Source organism: Ascaphus truei, chromosome 2 (assembly GCF_040206685.1).
Source record: "Ascaphus truei isolate aAscTru1 chromosome 2, aAscTru1.hap1, whole genome shotgun sequence".
Classification (NCBI taxonomy): domain Eukaryota; kingdom Metazoa; phylum Chordata; class Amphibia; order Anura; family Ascaphidae; genus Ascaphus; species Ascaphus truei.
Genome location: NC_134484.1, coordinates 79,495,232 through 79,520,063, shown reverse-complemented (window position 1 = coordinate 79,520,063; position 24,832 = coordinate 79,495,232). Strand labels below are relative to the sequence as shown.

Below are 24,832 nucleotides of genomic sequence, written 5' to 3'. Positions count from 1 at the left end.
GGACAGATTCAGTTTTGTGGGGGTGATTCCATTTTGGGTGGGAAGATCCACTGTGGGAGGGTCAGATTCCATTGGGGGGGGATCAGATTCCGTTTGAGGGTGGGACAGATTCCATTTCGGGGGGACAGATTCTATTTTTGGGAGGGATTGCATTTTGAGGGGGGGGGGGAGATTCTATTCTGGGGGAATTCCATTAGGTGTGTGGGGGGGGGGGGTTCTGCAGATGGGGTGCTATGTTGTGTGTTCTGCAGATGGGTGTGCCATTCTGTGTGTGCTGCAGGAGGGGTGCCATTTTGTGTGTGCCGCGTGGGGGGGGGGGAGGGTGTCCTTTTGTGTGTGCTGAAGGGGCAGTGTTGTGTGTGGGTGGTTATTCCTCTCAGGGTGTAGCGGGATAGGTTAATGCCTTCATTACCTTAGTGGTAATGAAGGGGGGTAATGTACGGCACATCCTGTGGAGATCTATATCTCCAGAAGCAGGGGTTACCCAGAGTTGAAATTAATGGGGTTCACTTCCGGAAACCCCCTGCTTCAATACAGTATAGAAAACTTAAAATCATATGTAACAGTGCCCCCCCCCCCCCCAAATCGCAGATAGGGGCCATTACAGGGTGTGTGTGGTGCATATCTGCTGGTAACAAGAGGGCTGAGTCATCCGCAATGACTTTAGGACACAGAAACAGGCTTCTGGTGTCCATACCCCCCATAATACTTAGCAGTGCAGCGCCTTCATCTGCCATAGGCTCCAGGGAAATGGAGATCATCTCCCACGGTAGAACTTGTACCTCTCCCCCCCAGTTAGATCACACACCAGGCCGGAGGTATATTGCAAACAGGAACGGTTTATTACTACACACTTTGCAGTAACACAACAGCTACTTAGCAGTCTTATGCCGGATACAGCCTCTTTAGATCAGCTCTCACTGGAGATGGTCCCTGGATCCGCAGCCGTCCTAGCTCTTCCCCACCTCCCTAGCGGAAGCAGAGGTATGGGTTCACACTCACTCCCCCCCGCAGGGAAGAGCACATGGGTAGGCCCCAATATCAGGCGCCTGGTCATGTGACGCCTTCCTCAGAGGGAAGGAACAACCTCTAAATATAGGGCGGTCCTGCCCTTAAGTACAGCCAGAAGGGGTGCACCCTGTTGTCCCAGCTACAACAGGATGTACCACCCCCTGCTGTCACTCAAGTGCAGTACCAAAGGTGAAGGGGAAAACCTCATAGCAACTACTGGCAAGCCTGTAAATACCAGGGTTTACTGCCAGCCCATTGGGTAGAATAGTAGCCAGGGGGTGCCCCGCTACACATAAAACATTGGATGGCTGTAAGAGCTTCTCAGGGAGACACACAGAGAAAGACTGTTTCTCTCTGGGATTCCTAGGTGCTGTTCTTACAGACTGTCTGTCCCGGGATGATTAACACTGCTTTATCCTCCTGGGCACATTTTCTAACTGCCGTGCACATGCCACACAAAGACCTCAGATTTTACCCTGTTGGTCTGCTCCCATGGCGGCAGTAAATCTTACTACAGTACATCTGTATGGCTATAATATAGTGTAAATATATTTGAATTTGAAAAAAATCATATACACATGTACACATTTGCTGTCTCTATAAATGGTCTTACATGAATGAGTCTATCTATTGTAAATATATATGATTGTCATTAAAAAACATAATAGGGGCTGCACAGTTGAGGACTCAAATACTGTAGGTCTCTATGTGAAGTAGAGGAAAACCTTGTACTTTGGGGGTACACCTCTAACATTTTCATAAGCAATGCTTATGAACCTTCTAATTGTAAAACAGGTATACATTATTTAGATTTTAAAAAATTGCATTTCAAGCCAACTCTACTTTGATCTCTTGTCTTAGTCGTCTATGCATTAATGCTTATGATAGAAGAATCGTATATATTTTACCATTGCTGGCTCTACTGAGTTGACATCAGATTTTAACCCTGAGACCACAATGAGGGTTATAGCTTCTTTCAATCTCATCTCCTACTGTTAATAGTGAAGTTCCAAGGGTGGGCCTCCTCCGTGTCCAGCTGCATGTTGCCTCTCTATTGCCATTTTGATTTTACAAAGTGCTTACAGTTCCCAAACCTTTTCTTGCAGACTTTAAAGTCTCCCACACTATTGACAGCATCCACCTTTTCCTGCGAGAGCTGCCTGTTTTGGAAACTGGATATGCAACCTGCTCCAAGGCCAAACAACTGCTCATAATGCTCAATGACCTTGGAAACAAGGAGTTCATTTTCTTCTTCTGTGAAATTGACATACTGTACCCCATCCTCTTATTAGCTTGGTTAATAAAGCAATAGATCCATATATGTGCCAGGTTTGATAAGGCCATGTTAGCTATTCATCAACGCTGCTCACAATGGCAGATGTTGAGTCTGCCTTTCAGCTTCTGTTTATTTAGCCAGTCAAGAGCAATACTAGGTGGATCTTTGCCTCCCTATGGGCTGCTCCATTTCATATGTTTAAAGTTATTTGTTATATTTTTTTAATGGATAGTGAGGGTCTAAGCAGATAATGATAGTATAAGGCACTTTTGGAGAACTTCTTATTTATGAGGCCTGCTGAAACCAAGACATGTAGGGGAGACATTTTGGTTTCTTTTTCAGGTGGTTGCAGCAGAGTTCTGGGTCCACCTTGCTTTTCATAGCGTAGTTGGTCCAAAGTCAGTTTTGAGTTTCTTAAGGTCAAAATAGATACAGGGATGAGGCTTTATCAACTTCTGGATGAGAAGGTCAAAGTGCTAAAGAGTCTAATAGAGTCCTTCTTCGGGCTAAAGAAGGCTACACCATGGCCCGCTACTTGTTTGAGTACCCTGGCTTTTGAGGGCAGATGTTCTACAAGAGGCTGATAGACAAATAGGGGGTACTTGTTGCCCCATGTGTTAGTTAGGATGGGTAAGAAGGTTAAAGTAAACCTGTAGGTTTGGTGGTTAAACTGCTAATTCTCCTCCAGTTGTTGCTCTCCTGAAATGACTGGTCTAGCATTGGTTGCGGTGGAATATCTTGTCTCACAAACACTATATTCCAGCTGCGTATAATGTGATAGAGTATCTGGCTGGCTTCCGCACAGCTCACTCCACTGATACAGCCCTCACTAATATAACTTTTGACCTCCATGCTGCCAAAGACAGTGGTCATTACACTCTGCTCATATTACTCGACCTCGCTGCAGCATTTGATACTGTGGACCACCCTCTTCTCCTTCACATTCTCCATACTCTTGGTATACGTAACAAAGCTCTATCTTATCTCTCCCATTGTACTTTCAGTGTCTCTTTTGCCAACACCTCTCCTCTATCGATCTCTCTGTGAGGGTACCCCAGGTCTCTATACTGGGACCTCTTCTCTTTTGTCTTTACACACTTTCTAGGTAACCTAATCACATCTCTTGGGTTCAAATATCACCTCTATGCTGATGACACACAAATTTACTTTTCTACCCCTGACCTTACCCTTGCTGTACAGACTAAAGTTTCTGAATGTCTCTCGGCTATATCATCCTGGATGGCCCTCTGCCAACTTAAACTTTACATGGCAAAAACAGGGCTTCTTATACTTTCTCCCAAACCTGGCCCTATTTCCGCCTTCCACATTACTGTTTGAAGTACTATCATTCACCCATAATGCTTAGGGGCATGGATCACATGGGCGCAACCGGCCAATTGGGCTGCTAGAATCATGGGAAGCTAGTGGATACTTTTGGCGCGCTCAGGGCTTGCTAGTCAGTCGGTGCTGGGACAGGTTAAGGGGAGGTTGTACTGTATGTGCAGGGCATCTGTGGCACCTGCACTAGGCCAGACATCCCCCAAGTCCTCAGCTAGGCCCCGACTCCCTTGAAGATTGTGGCTGCTATAAGTCAGGCCCCTCGGGTAGAGACACTGCCCCATTAGCTGTTTAGGCCAAGAACTCAGCTGCAACGTTGCGCATCACTGGAGAGCGGTGGTCTGGGACAAGATCACCCTGCAAAGCCTAGAGACGATCTTCGTGTGGGACACTCCAGCGGGATACCACCAGGTACCTTCACCACAAGTGCACTAACACACACAGTACAGTGGCAGCACTGACTACATATAGAGGGTGGGGCTATATCCTTGTGGACACTAGTGCGGTTGAGTGCCTGAAGGCCTCATAAGGTACTGAGGGGACTTTGAACAATAGTAGGGAATGTTGGTGGGTGGTTACGGCTGTGTGAGGCTGGCGGGTAGCTGTAACCAGTAGCATGACTATCCTCATAACTTTTATATCTGTGACAGTAGAGGTCATTATTGTTTTACACTGTGTGTGAATATCGTCATTGGGTCCTGTGAGGGGCTCCTCCCGCTACGTTGGCTTCCCTCTCAGGTGGAGGCTCTGCACCGATACGATTATCATGTCACCCCAGGCTCCCCGTCGCGGAGGCTTAGGCCCCCTGTGAGCCAACGATACGTCTATACTCAAACAGCGTATTTCATGAACTAAAGCGATGCGGGTGGCGCATGATCGGAATTTGCTAGCTCTTTCATTGGTCTAGCCACATTTATGGGCCATTTACACCAGGTCGTGAATAAGCATATTTGATAATGTCGTAAATAAAAAACAACTTTGCGGCACACTATGGTCAGTTTCACAGCACACCGGTTCAGAAACACTGGTATATACTGTAATAGAACCAATAAAAAAGAAAGTATGCTTTTTTTTTAAGGTCAAACTTTTAGTCCTGTTTAGACACATTTTTTTAAATAAACATTGCAAACAATAATAATTCCTTCAGTAATCATGAGCAGATTTACTTAATGTAAAGTACTAATTCAATTTACAGCATATCTCCATATCTAAAAAGAAGAAATGATTACCGTATGTGGATAAGTGGGTAAACTGAACTCCTTGTGACAAGAACATATTCACACATAGAATCAATTAATTTAATCCCTGGAGTCCACTTATCCATTTCCAAGCTACAGATTAGATATCTAACTCAATTTGTAATGCTACAGAAAGAGAGATATTACTCAGTTTCTGTAAATCCTTTTTGTTTTCATGCTGACAATTTAATATTCTTGTTGTTTATCCTGCCCATCGCTATATTATCCCATCAGTATACTGTTATTATGTTAGCTATAATTTAAGAATGCAAAATTGAATCAGCAGGGCTATAGACATGTACTGAACAGCTGTATTATTATTTAACATTATCTAATAATTTATAGATGACATGTTGAGTGAAAGTGAACCTGATTGTTTATTTGCAGTAGCGAGAGAAGTAGACTTGCAAAGGCTTTAAGACTAGAAACATATCTAATGGATGCAGAAAATCTATCAAATCCAAATATTTGCTGTATAAAAACAAAATCTTACCACTATTTCCTCTTCCTTTAGTCCCCGATGGAGAAAGGGGAAGAAAGGTAAAGATTTCTGGGTTTACAGTATAAGGATTCCTTTATGACTCCAGAGATAAATCCACATTTCTGTCACCGATAAATATAAAAAAAAAATAGAAAAACAAATCTAAAATCTGTACTTGATTCTATCTCAAAGTTTTAGGGAAGCAGTGGCTGTAGTCCAATATGTGGGAGAGAAGTAAACAAGAAAAACCAATGGCCCAATATCGTCACACTAGGTATGTGGTATGCTAATTCATCGGACGTGTTTACTCACAGCTCCAGTAGTTTGATTAAATGGGTATGTCCCATACTGTGGAATGTTTTGGGTCAATCTGTAAACTGCAATCGATCTCAGGGGAAAGTGGAGAAATACGCAATAGTGCAGATAGTGTAAACATATTTTATCTGGACAAATGTAAAATATGCATACTCACATAGGAAGAAACTTTTAAAACATTGCGGCGGAAATCTCCAAAGTGACAGCCTCGCTGTGATCTCACTGCCTTTCGACGTCTCTCTGCGTCTCACGTGACTGCGATCAGCACTTCCGGTTTCAGTCATCCAGGAAACACAAACGCATCTCAGTTCTCCCTGCAAACCAGGAACTCAACATGTTTCGCGGATTCTCTCAGCTTCCTCAATAGAGTCATACTCCTGATGAAGTTTAGTGCATCAGCGAAACATGTTGAGTCCCTGAGTAGACGCGTCTGTACGACCGAAACCGGAAGTGCTGATCGCGGTCATGTGAGACGTCGTTTTTTTTTTCTTTTTGTCTATTATGTGGCTTATCACACTTTTATTGTCACTGATTATATATACTTAGTCACTGTCTATTAATGTGCTATTGCACTCTTATTTGCACATGATATATACTGTTTATACATAAATATATATATATATACACTATATTATCACAATCACATTCATTTATATCACTATATAATTAAATCACTTTAGTACTGTCACTTTAATATATTTATTATTTAATCACTGAGAAGCACCAACTGAGACACTTTTTAGATCTCTTCTCATTCCTTCCGTACCTCAACTAGTAATGCAAAAATAGAAAGGGGAAAAAACTTATGGCTACCATGGAAGACTATAGGAAAAGTAAATATTGATAAGCAAATGTCTTGGCATCTGCAGTTGGTTGTGTTTTGAAAAGGTTTGAATGGAAGACCAATTAATCAAGAAGGAAAAACAGGGCGCTCAAATAGTTCCAGGATATAAATGTATCTTGAGTATATCAATGAAGTAAGAAAAGAGAAAACTCATGCATGGAGTCATGGAGTGGGTATTATAATTGAGTGGTATTAGTAATCTTGAAATGATCAATGGCAATGAACCCTCCTGAAGGTGACAGTCAATAATGGTGTCCCAAAAATGCTGCAACCTCATTGGGGGTAAAAATAAATGTAGATGAAAATCTTCAACAAGATACAGTGCTCACTTTTTTGTTTCTTCTCCATATGAACATAAAGGGGGCTATGCACTAAGCTCAATGGGTTTGCGTTCTGATGTTCCAAAAAAGCAAGTCCGTTAAAAAGTGAGGCCGGGGACGCGATTCACTAAGGCCTTGAGCCCATTTTTTAACGTACATGCTCAAAACACCCACAGCGTACGTGTTGCTTTTTTCCCCCTGCTAGCGTTCTTAAACTTCACGTTTGCCATCTCCATGCAAGGCTGTTACAGGCGATCGTATACTAAATAATTACATTTGAATAATAGTGTACATGAGCAGGGGGTCTCCGGAGCTGAACAGCATTGTTTTCGGGTTCGAGGACCCCCTACTTAAGGAGGTACAGGCCCCGTTATGGGGTGCCGGTATCCCCTGCAGAATTTCAATGTCCCGGTCACGTGACGCGGACGCTTGAAAGTGCAGGGGATACCGGTACCCCATAAGGGGGCATGTATCTCATGAAGTAGGGGGTCCTCGGACCTGAAACCAATGCTGTTCAGCTCTGGAGACCCCCTGCACATCTACACTATGAAACACATGTATATTAAAAAAAGAATTAACAAACATCAATACACGACCCCCCCCCCCTCCGCCCTAACACATACAGTACAATGTGCAAAATTACTATTATCCAGATATGGATAATAGATTATTTGCCTATTATAAAACACTGCATTAGCATACCTACATAAAGTAAATAAAAACAGTAGCCAGCTAATCCAATGAATACAAGCAGTAACAACATCAACAATGAATTAATTAAACCATTAACCAATGAAACCAATTAATTCCTAAACAAACTCAAAATGAATAGTAACACTAACCAATCAAACCAATGAATTACTACAAAATTAATGAATGAAAACATTAAAAGACAAAGAAATACATTCAAACAATATCTGAAATAACCATAAAACGTATTAGCTAACATAATACAACATTAACTACAAACGAACATATTTTTGTACTGTATATCGCATTTGAATGGAAGACCAGACTGCTCTGCAAGTCTTTTCCATGTTATGCAAGGTGAATACCATTTTTGATCCATATTGTGATTGTATATTTTGATGTTTTATGTACAATAAGCAGTCAGTATGACTACCTACATTTTTCAGTCTTATGCAGATATACCTCTAAAGGTGCTGATGAAATTATATTGCTGAAATTAATTTACTGTTGACATGGATGATATATTACTGAAATGGACTGGGGGTGGTGGTAATTGGCGAAGAATTGAAGGCGATGTTCTGTTTCCATTTTGTCTGTTCTGTTATGTCTTTAGTGTCCATTTATTGTATAAGAATGTGTGTGTGTGGTGTGAAAGAGATTAGCTCACAGTAGATTTGCGACTGTGCCTGAAGTAATGCCCACATTCATGGTATCAAGTAGTACCTGATTCCTATAGAGCACTGATTCCCAACCAGGGTTCCGTGGAACCCTGGGGCTCCTTGAAGCAGTCTCAGGGGTTCCTCCTACAGACCACAGCCCCACCCCCCCATGGGGGTGTTTTTTTTGGTATGTATTTTGTACGGTGGATTGAGTGAGAGTGCGGTAATTGACGGAAGGTAGGGGCGAGTGAGAGAATGGAGGGGCGGGAGGGAGTAAGTGAGGAAAAGAGGGAGTAAGAGTGAGACGCAAGGGGTAAATACATGGCGGGAGGGAGGAGAGTGAGTGAGACGGATGGGAGAGAAATACATGGATAGATTGTGGGAAATAGAGGTGGCTGGTGAGGTGTGACATTTTGTGACCGATCCCTGTCGAACCTAATATGTGTCAGCCAGATAAGGGTTCCTCAAGATTTTTCGAAATACTTCAAGGGTTCCTCCAAACAAAAAAGGATGGGAATCACTGCTATAGAGAGCTGTTTTAACCAGGTTTGAATGATTTTTAAGATGATTGGTTTAAGAATTAAGGAGTTGTTATTAAATTCTGCCTAGTAACCTATTTTAGACAAATGACATCAAGTATATATAATGCCTGCTTGGGCACTCCCTAGTAGAGGGTCTCATTGACTTTTGAATGTGTATGATCGTACTCTGTGCTGTACTATAATAATAATAATAATAATATGTTCTTGTATAGTGCTGCTAGTTGTACGCAGCGCTTTACAGAGATATTTTGCAGGCACAGGTTCCTGCCTCGTGGAGCTTACAATCTTTATGTTTGGTGCCTGAGGCACAGGGAGATAAAATTACTTCCCAAGGTCACAAGGAGCCGACACCGGGAATTGAACCAGGCTCCCCTGCTTCAAACTCTCTGTGCCAGTCAGTGTTGTTACTCACTGAGCCACTCCCTCTCACTATGAAATAAACTACTTATTATCTATGTCCTGTGTTTGTGAGTTTGCAAACAATGACTGTGCGCAGGTGTTTCTCTTTGTCACTTGCTGGTTGAGGACAAAATGATGTGTAGCGGTGCTTCCACCACCCTCTGGGAGATTTTCCTGCTACCAGGTGTAGAGTGATACTAAAAACCTTTTGGCTCACAGTAGATCTGAGATTCTGTCGATGTTGTTGGGGAAACAGGACAAGCTTTAGGGGTGACAGCTGGTTCTCTCTCATTTGGTGTCAGCGCCTCCATCTACCGCAGGCTCCTGTGCTTCTCGAAGCAGTCCCCGTGGAAGAACTCTCTCCTCCTCCCCCTGACAGACTGCACACCAAGGCAGAAGTATATTTGATAACAGGAACAGCCTTTATTCTTTCTGTATACAGCATAAACTGGGTACACAGCATAATCTATCACTGGTCTCCAGCCTCTAGATAGTCTCTGGATTCGCAACCCCAACCATGGGCACCAAGGGCAGTCCTAGCTCTTCCCCTACTCCCTAGTAGAGCTGGGGGTATGATACTCACTCCCACTCTCCTAAGGGAGGTGACAGAAGGTGACAGAGTCCCGAACACCTCTGCTATGAGACCAGTCTCTCTCAAGGGGGAGAGACAACTAACTCAATTTAGGAAATGCAACCTATTAAGTCCCTGGGGGAAGGTTCAAGGTCTGAGCCCAAGATTGGACAGAACACAGGCCTTGTCCTGTCTTCCCCAGTCACTCAAGGAGCTGCTTACTGGTGGGGAAAACCCTGGATTGGGCCTAACACTGCCTGCACTGATTCCAGGATTTACATGTCAAGCAGGGTAGATTAGTAGCCAAGCCAGTCATGGCTACTGATGGTACAAAAACCTCTTGATTTAAAGTAAAGTAGACATATGTTCATCTAAATTGAGAGATTGTTCTGATCATGAGTTTATGTGTATGAATATTCAAATAAAGCGGATGACATGAGAAAGCTTGAAGTTCACAAACATGTCTTGCCATTCTGATGGCAGTTATCACACAACCAATACAAATGTGACCACTTAAATTGACTCTTTAAGATGCTGGTTGAAGCCCTCTATAAAGCCTTCCTGAAGAAAATGTAACATCTGTGGAATTCTAATCTTGAAATACTCCACATTATTCTCCTTCAACCATCTCACAAAGGTTTAATAAACTCTATAATAGACTGAGAAGGTGGGCTTCTTCATTGTTTTTAATAAGGTTTTTATGACTGGTTTAGAGAAACCTTCTTCCCTGAGACCATCACAATCTCCATTCTTCTAGCCATAGATTTTCTGGATGAGGATGACAAATGTTTCAGTAGGTCTGGCACAAGAGGTTCAGCAGGGAGAGATGGAGCACTACCGGAAAAAATTGCTGGAGAGTGTGTTCCCAATAAAAATAAGGTTTATTGGATCAGAGCATGACAATAAGGATGAGCCCCAGGGCCCCCACCAACGCGTTTCGAGCTTCCGCTCTTTCTCAAGGTGATAACACTCTGATCAAATCTCTTACCTTATAAAGGTTCATTTTCCCGCCTTTCCTCACCCCTAACCCGTCGCTTGGCTGCGTCATGAGCAGCGCGCCATGTGTATAGGGCGCGCCACGAGTGGCACCCGTCGCGCAGGGTACAGCGGTGACGTCAGCGCGTCTATGAACATCAACAACAACTTTATTATTATTTCAAACGAACATTGAAAAAAACTTTAAACTAACTTTATTAACACTTAAGCAATGAGTAGTGCACACGATCTTCATTACAAATGAAGTATATATTGGAACAATGTTAAAAACAAAGATAATCAATGTATTTAAAAAAATATTTAAAAGAAAAGACAATCATGGATGTTAAGGTTTAGAATATATATATATGACTCTGTAAACGGACCCAGAAGATATAAATTAGAACATGCAGCCATTTGTGTGTAAGGTTATGTAAATATATAGAAATTCACTAATTGAGCCTTATCTGTGAATTTATCCATCCAACATTTCACAGCATCCCTGTTCAGTCTAAGTACGGGAACAGAGTCATATAATCAGATGTTTATGATCCATATTCTTGTAGAATCATTGGAAGTGTGGACTGGCACAAGAGGTAACATCCAGTAATCTTCACTTAACATCCTGACCAGGTCTACAAATCAATGCTGACATGGTTAAACTGTTCATATCAGAATCTCTTCTGCCCTGTTGATAATTTTCCTCAGTACCCTTTGAATCATGTGAATTGAATGAAAGATGTAGACCAGAGAGACTGTTTAATTGCCAGGGCATCAAGATGGAGATGCCCTTGAACTTTCCATTTTCAACAGTAAATTCAATTTTTTTGTGAATAAAAGATTGGCTCTTGTTGACATAGCTCAGTGTCATTTAATGATATGAAGTGCTATAGAAGTACAGTATAAAGAGCTGTCTATGTAGGATCAAGTCACATCTCCATGTTAAACACAAGGAGTGAGTGTGGTCACCCCATCATGGAGGTTGTGTTTTAATATGTAAAATATAGATATATTTTTTTATTATTGCCAAGACTTTTGTAGCTGGATCCATAACACTGTGTCTCTACTTTTTTAAGGGGTGGTTTTTAAGCGTGCAATTGCCTTTATTACTCCAATATTATTTCATTTCACAGCCTGACTTTGTACCCTGTCTGGAGGTGTGTTCCTGCAGCACTGACAGATTCAGAAAGGAGGTTATTCGAAACAGTAAAGTGAGTTTGATGGTGTTTAATTACAATCTATTGAATGATAGGAGTTTAATTAACTAATCTTAGAGATTTTTCTATTCATCTAGTGAAGACAAAATACATCTTACGTTCAGTCACTTGAATCTCTAACCAACAGAAGGCTATAGTATATTGATCCGTAAAAGTGTTACAGTAGTCAATTAAAAGATCTATGCTATCTACAAGAATAGCCCAGGCAAACATTTTCAATATCTGATGTAGTAGTATTTGTGCGCGAAAAAGCTGGGATATGAATGTATAGGTCAGAGTCATAATTAGAGGAGAAATCCTCAACATGTATGGGAAAGAAAGAGAGAAGAAAAAACAACATAGTGATAAAAAAAGAAGTAAAAAACTCATACATAAACTCACAAGTGAAGGTGCATAAAAAGCCTTTAGAGCATAAAAGGTCGCCCCAAGTCTCCTTTGGGTGCAGTCTGAGGTATTGGCATTCTATTGGTGCTCCACACTCACGCTCCCACAATAACTTCTGCCAGCTCCCCGATTGTCCCCCACATGGTCACCAGCCCATGTAGAAGGACATCTCAGTGCTTTCTGGATATAGCTCTTCAATTGCCCAATTGAGCTGTATCCAGAAAGCACAGAAAATTCCGCGCGGGGGATGATCGGGGAGCTGACAGAGGTTATTGTTGGTGTGTGAGAGTGGAGAACCGGGAGAATGTCAATACCTCAGACCGCAAAGGAGTCTTGGGGCAACCTTAAAATGCTTTACAGGCTTTTAATGCACTTTCACTTGTGAGTTGAGTATGTATGTGGGGGTTTTTTTTACCTCTTTTTTTCAGTAAATGATTTTACACTGTTGTTTTCTCTTCTTTCTTTCTTTGCCACACTGTACACGTTGAGGATTTCTCCTCGATTATGGAAAAAGTGAAGTCATCCACCACAGAGAAGGTTCTGACCTATACAATCATATCCAACTTTTTTAGCTCCTGAAAACTACCACATCATATATTTTTTGCACAGACTCATTGGACAGTCTGAACATTTGTGAGTGGTTGGAAAGTATATTTATTTAATTTTGTCAGATACGTGGGTGATTTGCGCTTAATCTTCTGTACAGTTGCATCAAACGTTTACAATAGTGGGAATATTAGAGGAAAAGTATAATAGACTCATACTTATGATATGTGAGATCACAAAGAAGGTTTTGGTTTTGCCGTTGGGTGGATAGTGGTGCTTATGCACTGTGATATAAGAGAGGAATTAAGATATTGTAGATGAAGCACACTTTACCATATTTACACTTTTCACATTAAATTTCACAGTATACAACTGCTCTATGCAGTGGTTTATTATTTTTTGACTTAATATTAATTACAGCACCTAGTTTTACCACAGCAAATATACTATGTACAGTAAATTACATATATGACCTGCAAAGGTCATTACTATACATTTTTTAATGGAAAAGTAAAGAAAGATTCAGTTCTTAGTAATTTAATGAGTCATAAGTTTGCTTGATTTTCCAAAATGAAGACACCGTCTCCAGATTTATGGCAAAATTAAACAAATAATAAGTTATTCATAACAGATCTATTTCAAGAGACTTTATTTGTAGTTGTCTTATTGTATGTTAAAATGTGGGTTTTCTAAGGCTCAAGTCTGTGATTGTGGAAGGGGCCATAGGTCATCCCATAATCAAATAAATAGCCACCTGCTCCTCATATCGCACTGTTTGTAAAATATACTAATCTCCTCCTCTATTCAACAATATCTAGACCTAGAGTGTGCACTCTTTTCAGGCCTAACCAGTACGTATGCCCAGGCCAAAGTCTATTCCCATTCCAACTCGTCTCACTCCTCCTCAGTCTACTGTAGGCCACACATACAACATTAAAGACAAGGCTGTAGGTAAAGAATGTGCCATAATATTTATCATTTACAGTATGCTTCAATTAAGATATAGTGGATGAGATGTATACTGTATGTACATTTATAAAGAAGCACCTTCTTTGCATTATTTGCTCATTTTTAATGCTCTAGTATTTCATTACAATAGAGAATCATTTGAATAGTTGCTTTATCAAGTATCAAATCAGGTTAACAAAGGGATATTTTACTCATTTTCAACTGGCTTTTCAATAAACAGCATTGTACAGTGTGTACAGTACAGTGCTGTAAAGCTAAGGTTTTTTGGTACATATTAGAGTTTAGTAATGTGATGACAAAGTATAGCTAAATTACACTGACCGTGTACAGTATATAATACCATTAGAAGTTCTTGAAAAGAAATGGGATATTTTGAATAAGCACATGCAAATTATAATCACTTTTATCCAGCCAATTTTCTGAAAATACTTCTGGGGTTAAAAGGGCTACATAAAACTCCTAAATTCTTTAAATGAGGCACAGTTTTGTGTTCCTTTTATGGCTTCAATTACTATTTAGTGGCTATTGAGTGACTCCTAAATGTGTGTCATTGAGCCATTACTGGTAATTCCCTTCATTTCTACATTTTTAAATGTTAAACCTTATGCTATTTTTAAGGAGGGGTTATGGATGTAAATTTGTAAAACTAAATGAATATGCTTCAACCGGCATAAAAACATCATCTGTTTTTTTAATTGTGCTGTGTATTATATATGTTTGGCAAATACTTTTTGCACATTTTATTCATAGTGGAGAAAAAATATAGACTGATAAATCATCTTTGTGAATCCTTTGGGATTTGGCCTTGTACATGCCTACAAGTAGAATAGGTTCATTTATGTTGGTGGTATAAAGATAGAGACCTATTGTACAGTACCTAGAATTTTTTTTATGTGTGTGTATATGTAAGAAATCCAATTCAGTGATATTATATTGTAATATGTATGAATCCGGTATGAAGACAAAATGCCAAAGAATATAGTATATTTTGCCATGGTTCTTTCTATACATACATATTATATCGCATATGATAATCTAATATTGAAATTGGTATTTTCTGATCAATTAAATTGCATTGGGACAGTTTTTAGTTGTGAGAGAATGCAGCGGTGCCGAGTTATCTGTAGCAAAGCTATGTGGTTGACATTTGAGTGACTATTGACTTTGCTCTGTGGTTGATGCTACCGGATGAGGCTATGGCCATAGGTTGGATCTTTCCAGAAGACATGCTATATTAGGTTATTCTCTGTATGGAGACATGGGCAGCTCCTTATCAGTTTGGCTGTAGGACCTTATCTGGTAATAGAATTAGTGATAGCAAAAGCTGACTAAGGGATATTATCTGGATAAATATCTAGCAGGTGGTAGCTAGGAAGAGAATGAGAGAACAGATGGATTATACCAGGAGGAGGACAGAGGGATTACACCCGAAAGATGGGAGAGGGACAACACTGAGATGATGGAGAGAAGGTTTAACATCAGAATACTCGTAAGATCAAATACAAGGATTCAACTCAGAAACAGAAAACTATGCAACCATTTTAAAGAATATTATGACTTATTGGAATGTCACCGCCATTTTGTACTATTTTTGTATGTGAGTATTTATCTTCAAAATAAATGTTTATTTTTATGTGATGACACCAGATTGTTGAGTGCTGTGTTTCAGGATATATAGTGGTGAGAAAACATTTTCTCACCTTAAGATTTGTTTTTTCTGTTGCCCTTTTGTTGTTTTATATTGTTCACTAATTTTTTGTCTAATTCATACATCATTTTGTTTCAAAAGACATAGCACAGTTGCTTAAAGAAGCATATGAGTAACACCGTGAATAATACTAGACATATGATACATAAAGCTTGTCCCCCTGCAGACACACTTACCAGAATTCCCTCCTACTGTCTCTGTACATTCTTCCTACAGTACCTACCAATTAGATTGTAAGCTCTTCGGAGCTGGGACTCCTCTCCTTAAATATTACATTGTCTGAAGCACTTATTCCCATATCTGTTATTTGTATTATTTGTTATTTATATGATTGTCACGTGTATTACTACTATGAAGCGCTATGTATGCTAACGGCGCTATATAAATAAAGACATACATACATACATACAAATTATCTGACTGCATCTGTACCTTGAATCATTGTAAATAAATATTTTATGAAACTTTGTGTGCTATTAACTTAAAAAGTTTTAGTAATTGACACATTGTGTTTACATTTTTTTACACTTCATAATAGTTTGTAGTCTAAGGTTTTTAGCACTTAATCTTATTTTCTACTAGACCAATAAATATGTACAGTAACTATATACTTTTGCAATGTTCTTTAGGTTGTGCACTGTTTTCATTCTATATTTGATTGGAATGATCTGTATAACATCACTAACAAGGCATCTTTAATATTTTTTGTTAATTTGGGAGTACATGTTATTTGATTTTTTTTCATATTTTGTGGATGAGTACCCCACTTCCAAATGTCATAATAGCAGGATGGACACTTTTGGAGGCAGGAAGTTTGTGATACTCTATACTGCATTTACCCTGAAGCTTCCAGTACTTCCCACTGTTGGAGACAGGATACTGAACAATGTAGATAGGCCATTTGCTGAGAACTAGTCCCCGACATTCTCATGTTCTAATGACTGCTTGTAGCAATACCAATCAGGGTTCTCGCCACATTCAATAAAATTTATATTTGCAGAAATATTGCAGCTACTAAAGCATTTGCATGCAGTTTTTAGGTCAAACCTGGCCACCGGTTTTAGTGTTATATAAAGAGAGAGGTGACTTGTGGTGAAAGACCAATGTTTTAAGAACATGTGTAAGTTTTGCAGGTATATTATTGAAGTTCTCACTTATTGTAGCAAAATTGAGAGTGGCCAGTTACCACAATCCAATAATAATTGATGTAAATGTCTTCTGGAGATACTAATGCTTATAGAGAAACAGATACAACACTTGTCAAGTCATGAAAACATACCTAGATCAAAAGTCTAATGTGCTCCAGTTATTTTTCCTGAAAATGGTGCACATCAGGATAGGCAATAAATTAGGATTAAACTCAAAGTCCATGTACAAAACGTCCGTAACAAATATTTTGTGCAATTATATTTCTGTGATGCTACAATATTATAGGGATACATTGTATGTCCCTTATAAATATTATAATAATATACCCCCCCAAACAAACAGTTAATTATATTGTTACTAAGGCCGCGCTTATAGTGCCAGCGACGGCGATTTTTTGAAGCCGGGAATATTTGATTTTTCAGGGGCTGTCGCCTCATGCGACAGTCCCTGAACCAATCAATGGCCTGGTCGCCCGCAACACCACAGCATAGCGGAATACAACTTTCGCTAGCGGCGACGGGTGATGGGTGATGGGTGATGGGTGATGTCGCCGTCACGGACACTATACGCGCGGCATTAGAAGTTCCAAAAGCCGAAAGTCCTTTTCGTTTCAGCAGGAAAAATATAACATGAACTAATATACAGTGGCGGCCGCCTTTACTCTCCTGCGGCCGTTTCCCCGCGATATTTGAAATCGCGGGCTGTTTTCGGCCGTTTTGGGCGCCGCGGGCGCTTTCAATGTTAAGCGCCATTAGCGCTTATCGTCAATGCGGCTGACGCGCGGGAAACTCCGTGACAAACGGAGAACATCCCCGCATTTTTACGGGTAAGTAGGAGATTAAAAGGGGCCGCGGCTGTATAAACAGGTACAAATGCTAATAGTCAATATGTTGTAAGCCCCACTCATTGAAAACATCACAACATATTGAATATGGTCCACTCACTCTGTGATTATCGTAACAAGATAATCCCTAAATTGAGAGAAAACAATGCTATGATGTCTACTTTACAAGTACAAATCATCTGCCTAGTGGTATATTAATTTTTTACCAAATGCCCTCTTCAGACAGACTATATTTCTTTTTATTTTTTCTTAGAATCACCACACTTCAATTTTTCCATCTTCTTTAGTACAATTTACCAACAGGTCTACATGCCTCAATCCCCTATAATACATAGCAAAACTGAACACTTTTGAGGTATCGGAAGCATGAAACATGTTGACGAAGAACTTGTGCTCTTCATGTTGTCAAAGTATCATGACCGGCAATGAACAATTCCTAAGGGCCAGAATGTGCATTACTTTCTTATAGTAGTGAGAATTAATCAAGTTTGTCTAGCTAACTTAAATGAATGTATCAGTAACAAAATCTCTCTTTAATGTTAAGAGAAGAAAAATAGAACTTTATGATAGCTTGAAACTCTGTAGAAGAAAAGTGACAATCCTATATCGCCATGCTTGCCATTTTTAATTGCTGCATCTTTGGTGCTTTTATTAATAAAAATACCATATTAGCCCGAATATAGTACGATCTCGCAGATAATACGACCCTAAAGTTTTGAAGGTGTTCTACATGAAAAATAAAAGCTGTTAGGCTGCACAGTACAGTTTTCGGAAGGACATTTTTAGGAAAAAAACATAGCACTATATTCAGGCCAATACGGTAATACTCAGTTGAAATAAAAACGTAAATTATGTCTATAAAAAACACAACAACAACAACAACAACAACAATAGTAACTTACTCATCCAAACCTTCATCTTTCCGTGTATTGTTTTTATTTCCTGTTTTAGAACATTGTCTGTCTAGAGAACATTCTCTTTGCTTGTTGGAGGGGGCTGGGTTTTCCTGTTTCCTAGATGTCTCTGGTTTATTATAAAACTTGTTGTTGTTTGAAGACTGAGCAGATGCATCATCTAAAAATAAAATGGTACAAATACTATATAAAGAAAAACACACAGAAAGGGATTATATTTCCCCCCTAAAATGTTCATATCGCATAACTTTATTTTCAGACGTACAACAATTCTTATTTACCAAGTAAACCTAGATGTTGGGGATTTTTCAATAATAGGAATTATTATGAATAAGCCATGTTGTATGCTTGCCAATAGGAAATAACCTCTTATTGGGTTATGTGTATAAATTACATAAGTATCAGAGAATATCTCTTTGATATAGTCCACAATATATAATTTTCTAGTGTCTAATTTTGTGCATGTTGCACTTACTGTATTAGAATTACCTCTATTGTAAGTGCTATGTAGTGTATGTAGCCATGCATAATAATGGACTGCAGACATCTTCCCTGTTGGCAGTAAACCCTGGTAAGTACAGGAATGCCAGCAGTAGTTATGGAGGTTTTCCCTCACACCCTGGTGAGGTGCCCTATGTATGAATGGGAGTGGCTGCATGCTCTGAGTCCCTGGATAGTGACATCAGAGATGTGCCTGTCCCCTGAGGTATATAAGGCACAACACTGTCAAGTTAGGTTGTTGTTGCTAAAGTGTTTGGCTCCTGTGAAAGTGATTGCAGGATAGCTGTGTGCCCACTAGTGCTGTAACTAGTGGCACGAGTTTCCAAATCAAGCCTGTCAAGGCCACACTGTGTCCAGGGACTTGGCACAGCGGTGATCTCCCTACGGGGAGAGGGGATCCCACTCCAATTGGGAGAGCGTACCTGGCAAAGGGACAGCACGGAGAAATGTGCGGCTAGAGCTGATAGCTGCCTGGGGCAGTCTACTTCATCGAGTACGTCAATAAAGATGCCCTGTTCACTGGGTGAGATTACTCTGCAGTGGCAGTCACCACCGAGAAGGAGTTCCTCGCCAGGACCATCTCCCTGCGTAAACACAGATCCTGATGAGGTGGAGGCGCTGCACATGATATAGGTAGGACTCGCACCCACTACCTCAGCTACCTGTTCCAGATGACATCCCCTAATACCATCATGCGGGAGACTCAGGAGTCCTGTTACTTGCAGGTGCACCACCATACATGATCACGTAATGGGGACCGGTTAGACCACACGGGCCAATGTGAGATTGGGTGGGTCAGACAGGAGGGAATACCCATTACATGTACATTGTTGATGCTATATTACATAGTTACATACAGTAGTAGAGGTTAAAAAAAGACATACAGTACTGTACTATATACCCATCTACTGTAGTTCGACCTATATTAAATTTAAACAACAGATACTCATCCTATATAGAGTATTTAGAGTACATAGATCCAGAGGAAGGCAAACAAAAAAAAACAGTGAAACATCATCAAATGATGTCTCATAATGGTAAAAATAGATTCCTTCCTGACTTCAGTAATGGCAATCAGATTACTCCCTGGCTCAAGGCTCAGATTACTCCCTGGCTCAACCTTCCTACAGTATGTTTACTTATTTGGCATATAATGTGTAAGACTAGTCCAGTGGTCCATCAGATCCTCAGCAAGCAACTTCAGGCATTCCCCGATGAAGTCAGCGTCATAGCTGACAAAACGCATTGGGTGTACGTCATAACGTTGACACCGGACCTGCTGATGTGAGGATTCCCTGTAAGACAAGCAGGGGGCTGGTGATAATCGTATTACTGAAGTTGCTTGCAGAGGATCTGGCAGACCGCTGGACTAGTCTTATAGTTTGCATCATTTTGAGTCTTATTACGGATAACCACGGGACTCTACGGGACTGCTCTACAGCTGCAGACAGTCCATTTGGCAGTCACTTCTGTTTGCCCAGCTTCAACTCCAGCAAGTTGCAGTGAATCACTCAGGCTCTAGAACCATCTTCATTTGCCTGTGGAGGTCCCAGCTGACGGGTACGCATTCCTACGTCATCCCCGGATCAGCTCAATCGGGAAACTCCGTTACATGAGCAGGAAGACCGTGATATCCGCACTGCCTTAGGAGCAATTGGATCTCTCGACAGGCTGCAGGATCGGTAATATATCCACTTTACCACCTTCATCTACTACACAGAGGTCTCATGGGACTCAGTTGGATATCTTTCACACTGTGGTTAGTGATCACGCCAGTCATCAATTTGTCAATATATCCCAGCCCCACAGACCCAGTTAGCCACACAGGCTATTTAAATCTCCCTCCTGCCATTGTGGAGATTTCAGCAGAATCCGGTGTCTCACATTCACCACTGTGATCTCGTACGTATTTTTATTATGTTTTTTAATCTGTGGGTGGACAATTGTTGTCCTGTTTTAATAAATTGACATTACAATTTTTTCACGCACTAGGAGTGTGCACTCTTCTTTTTGTTTTTACAGATGTGCTTTTGGATTAGGTTTATCCCTTGAAGAGCTGCCTGTCCTCCCCACCGGACTGCACTCCCCTTATTTGTTGTTTCCATATTGGACTTTATTTTATATTTTTTGGCAATATTGGGACTCATTTGCAAGTATATTTTGCAACATATTTTGTTGAACCCATTATTCCTCCAGTTCTATGCACATGCACATTTACAGTTAAAGTGTTCATATATATATATATATATATATATATTTTTTTTTTTAAAAGAGGAAAAAGCACAGATCCTAGTGTGATAGATAAAGATGTAATACTATACATATATAAAATACAATATATATATACAAAATACATATACAGTACAGTATAAATACAATATATAAAATATAAAATACAATGCACAACGTGATTACTTAGCTGTCTCCTATCCACAACTAGCACTAGTTATAAAAATAAACACACGCATAGTTTTATTTTCATTGAAACTGTATCAGGTATTAGACATGATTCAATTAATCAAAATCAATTTCAAACAACAAACTATACATCATACGTATGAAGTCACATAGCAGCCTTCAAACATACAACACATATGTTATGAAGGTTTGTACTACTTTTTAACACAAAAATGTTGATGCACAATACAAATTAAAATATACTGTATCTTAGTACATGGGTATTTGCATATCAAGGCCAAAGTAATGCAATTCTTGGACAAAGAAATCTGTACTGTATGTACTGTATCAAAGGGATACAATCCTATGCAAAGCAATGGGACTTTTTCTTTCATACATCGGAAGGCAAACAATCCCATTGCATTCCTTGTGGTCTACGGGCTCTGCACCAGAATGCGTGTATGTATTGATCTTAGCAGCATCAAGATGAGGGATTTATGGAGCAAGTAGGAGGAGTTAGAGTGGTGTACATTTACATATTCATATTGGAGAATGTCTATGTATTAAGAAATGTGTGCCTTGGGTTACTTTTTTCCATCTCTTAAAACTGGGGTAAGTCTCTTTAGCGGACAATATCAGCGCAGCATGCACCAAATTCTACAACTGCAGATACTGTATACACTAAATAAATATGTTGCATTTCGGACAGTGCATACAGTATGTACCAGTGCAGACAACATTTTTGATACATAGAGCCCTGTCTATCATGGCAAATTTCAAGCAGGAATGGGACAATTCCCCCCGGCACTTATATAGCAACGCATTTTGCCCCAATTTTGCACTGTCTGCCCTAGCATGCACCTTAAGGTGTGTCAGTAGGAGAGTTGGGGTAGAGTTACATGGTCCACAGACACCTCAGACCTGGTAGATTTTATTGACACAAATCCAAGATAGAAAACTCTGCATCCCCATGGGTCACTTTTTTATGTCTCATTATAATCGGTGCTTCATGTATCTCGTATGTAGCGCCACCTATTGACACTTTCCGAATCGCAAGCTAGCCCAAACAGCACAAAGCATGCAGCAAAAACATTGATACAAGGGATGTAAAGAGATGCAAGATGAAGATGAAGACATTTGCATTGATACATTACCCCTATTTTTGGGCAAACAAAATGAAAATATAATGGCACATAAAGATACAGAATGTGAGTGTGAGTATATGTATCAAGTGAAAAGTGGAACAATTCTGGGGCAAAATAACTGCACCACGTGTATCAAAGAAAAAAATTATGTTGATATCAAGGGGACTTTCTTTTTTGGTGCATATTGAGCAGTTAATTTGCCCCAGAATGTCTCCATGTCTGCCTTGATACATTTGACCAGATATCCCGTATCCCATTATACTGTATATTCACAATGTAACTCATCCCCATTTGCTCCTACTGACACTCCCAAAGTAGCAAGTTTGGGTAGACGGGGCAAAATTTGGAGCAAAGAACTTTGAGACATAGTATAGGTGCATAATGAAAGAGCCCCAGTTTTGTGACAAACTCGTCTTGATACTGTGAGGATTGGCCTTCGGCCCCGCCTCCATGACGCGACCCGTGATGAGACAGGCGACCCGCGCCATGCTAACAGGCTGGGGGGGACCGCACGCACCATGCTTAAGCCCCACACTGTGATGCGTCCCGTGACACAATGGGCGATGTGCGCTGCACTACAAGGCTGGGCAACACCGCACGGACCATGATCAGGCTACGCCCGTGACTTCACAGGGGATCCGCACTGCAGGCAAGCTATGCACAGCTGCCACGTTGCCATGAGTACGTGAGGGGTTAATTCCATCCACAATTATTATTCACCTGCACTTCTCCCCGCCCCTGTCTATCAGTGGACAGAATATGTCCAAGGGGCGGTGTTCATTCATTACCCTGCAGCTGTCTGCTATTCTACCTTTGGCTGCCTGTTCCTTAAATGCTCATCCGGCCTGCTGCAAATTGGCAGAGCATAATCTTCTGTTTGTGTAACTAGTGTTTGCCACAAACACCCTGCTGCCCTGATGTTGCCTTGTCTTACCTTGGACTTCTCCTATCCTAGACCATGGTGAATATTATGACCTTTCTGACTTCTCCTACCCTGACCCAGCAACACATCTACCACTCTGCATTCCGGACGCGGTTACGCGGTTGTAGGTCGGTGTATATCAACATCCCCACCTCAGCCTCGCGGTCCCGTCCAGTTTGTGGTGAGCACCCGTTACAGATACATAGACCCCTTGGTCAGCAATATTTGTATAATGGGGGCTATGCACTAAGCTCCGAGCTTTCGCACTGGCCTGAAAAAAAATTGCACGTCCGATAAAAAGTGAAGCCGGAGGCGCGATTCACAAAAGCCTTGAGCCCATTTTCTATCGGACGTGCCAAAAACTGGCTTATCGTGCGTGCAATGTTTTTTCCCTCTGCTAGCACACTGAAACTTCACGTACGCTAGCTGATAGAAAAAAAAGCTGCATGTAATATTTGCATGGAGATTCTGCATCTCCATGCAAGGCTTTTACAGGAGATCGTGCATTAAAAATATACATTTTAATAATAGTGTACATGAGCAGGGGGCCTCCGGAGGTGAACCGCATTGGTTTCAGGTCCGGGACCCCCTACTTCACGAGATATAGGCACCGTTATGGGGTGCCGGTATCCGCTCCACTTTAAAGCTTCCGCGTCACGTGACCGGGGCATTTAAATTCTGCAGGGGATACCAGCACCCCATAACGGGGCCTGTAACTCCTGAAGTAGGGGGTCCCCGAGGCTGAAACCAATGCGGTTCAGCTCTGGAGACCCCCTGCACATCTACACTACTGTCAAAACACACATATCAATAAACAATAATTCCTTACCGTAGCGGCTATCTGCTATGGTAATGAAGCAGCATTAATGTACATTTTAATAATAGTGTGCAGGGGCAGGGGGTCTCCTGATCTGAACCGCATTGATTTCTGCCTCAGAGACCCCCTGCTTCCTGAGTTACAGGCCCCGGTATGGGGCATTGGAGGCTAGCGTCGCCACCATCTTTATAGCGTCCAAGACGCGACGTGGACGCTATAAAGATGGTGGCGACACTGACACCGATGCCCCAAACTGGGGCCTGTAACTCGAGAAGCAGGGGGTCTCTGATGCAGAAATCAATGCGGTTCAGCTCAGGGGACCCCCTGCTCCCGCACACTATTAATAAAAATACATTAAAGCAGCTACATTACCTCAGTGGCTATCCGCTAAGGCAATGAAGGGGTTAAGGCACAATAGCATGTTTATTGGGGACAATTGCCCCCAATAAACATAGCAATATACAACACACATCCCCCCACCCCCTAACACATACTATACAGTAATGGGCAAAATTACTATTATCCACATATGGATAATAATGCATTTGCCCATTTTAAATACATATAAATTACAATAAATACAGTAAATACATATTACACTTACCTTTTCCAGGGACCCACGATGAAGGCCGTCTTCATCCTCATCTTCATCCTTCCCAT

General features: G+C 40.9%; 1 protein-coding gene across 4 annotated transcripts in view; it reads right to left on the bottom strand.

Annotated features, from left to right (window-relative positions):
- The window catches only part of CNGB3 (cyclic nucleotide gated channel subunit beta 3), a 193,662-nt gene that overhangs the window by 152,262 nt on the left and 16,568 nt on the right, over positions 1 to 24,832 (bottom strand). For 3 of the 4 annotated variants that reach the window (XM_075582968.1, XM_075582972.1, XM_075582973.1), the window contains exon 3: positions 18,379 to 18,550. The exons of the other annotated variant lie outside the window; for it this stretch is intronic. In XM_075582968.1, coding sequence (XP_075439083.1) covers positions 18,379 to 18,550 — 172 coding nt within the window. The remainder of the gene's footprint in view (positions 1 to 18,378; positions 18,551 to 24,832) is intronic. 4 annotated transcript variants of the gene reach the window in all.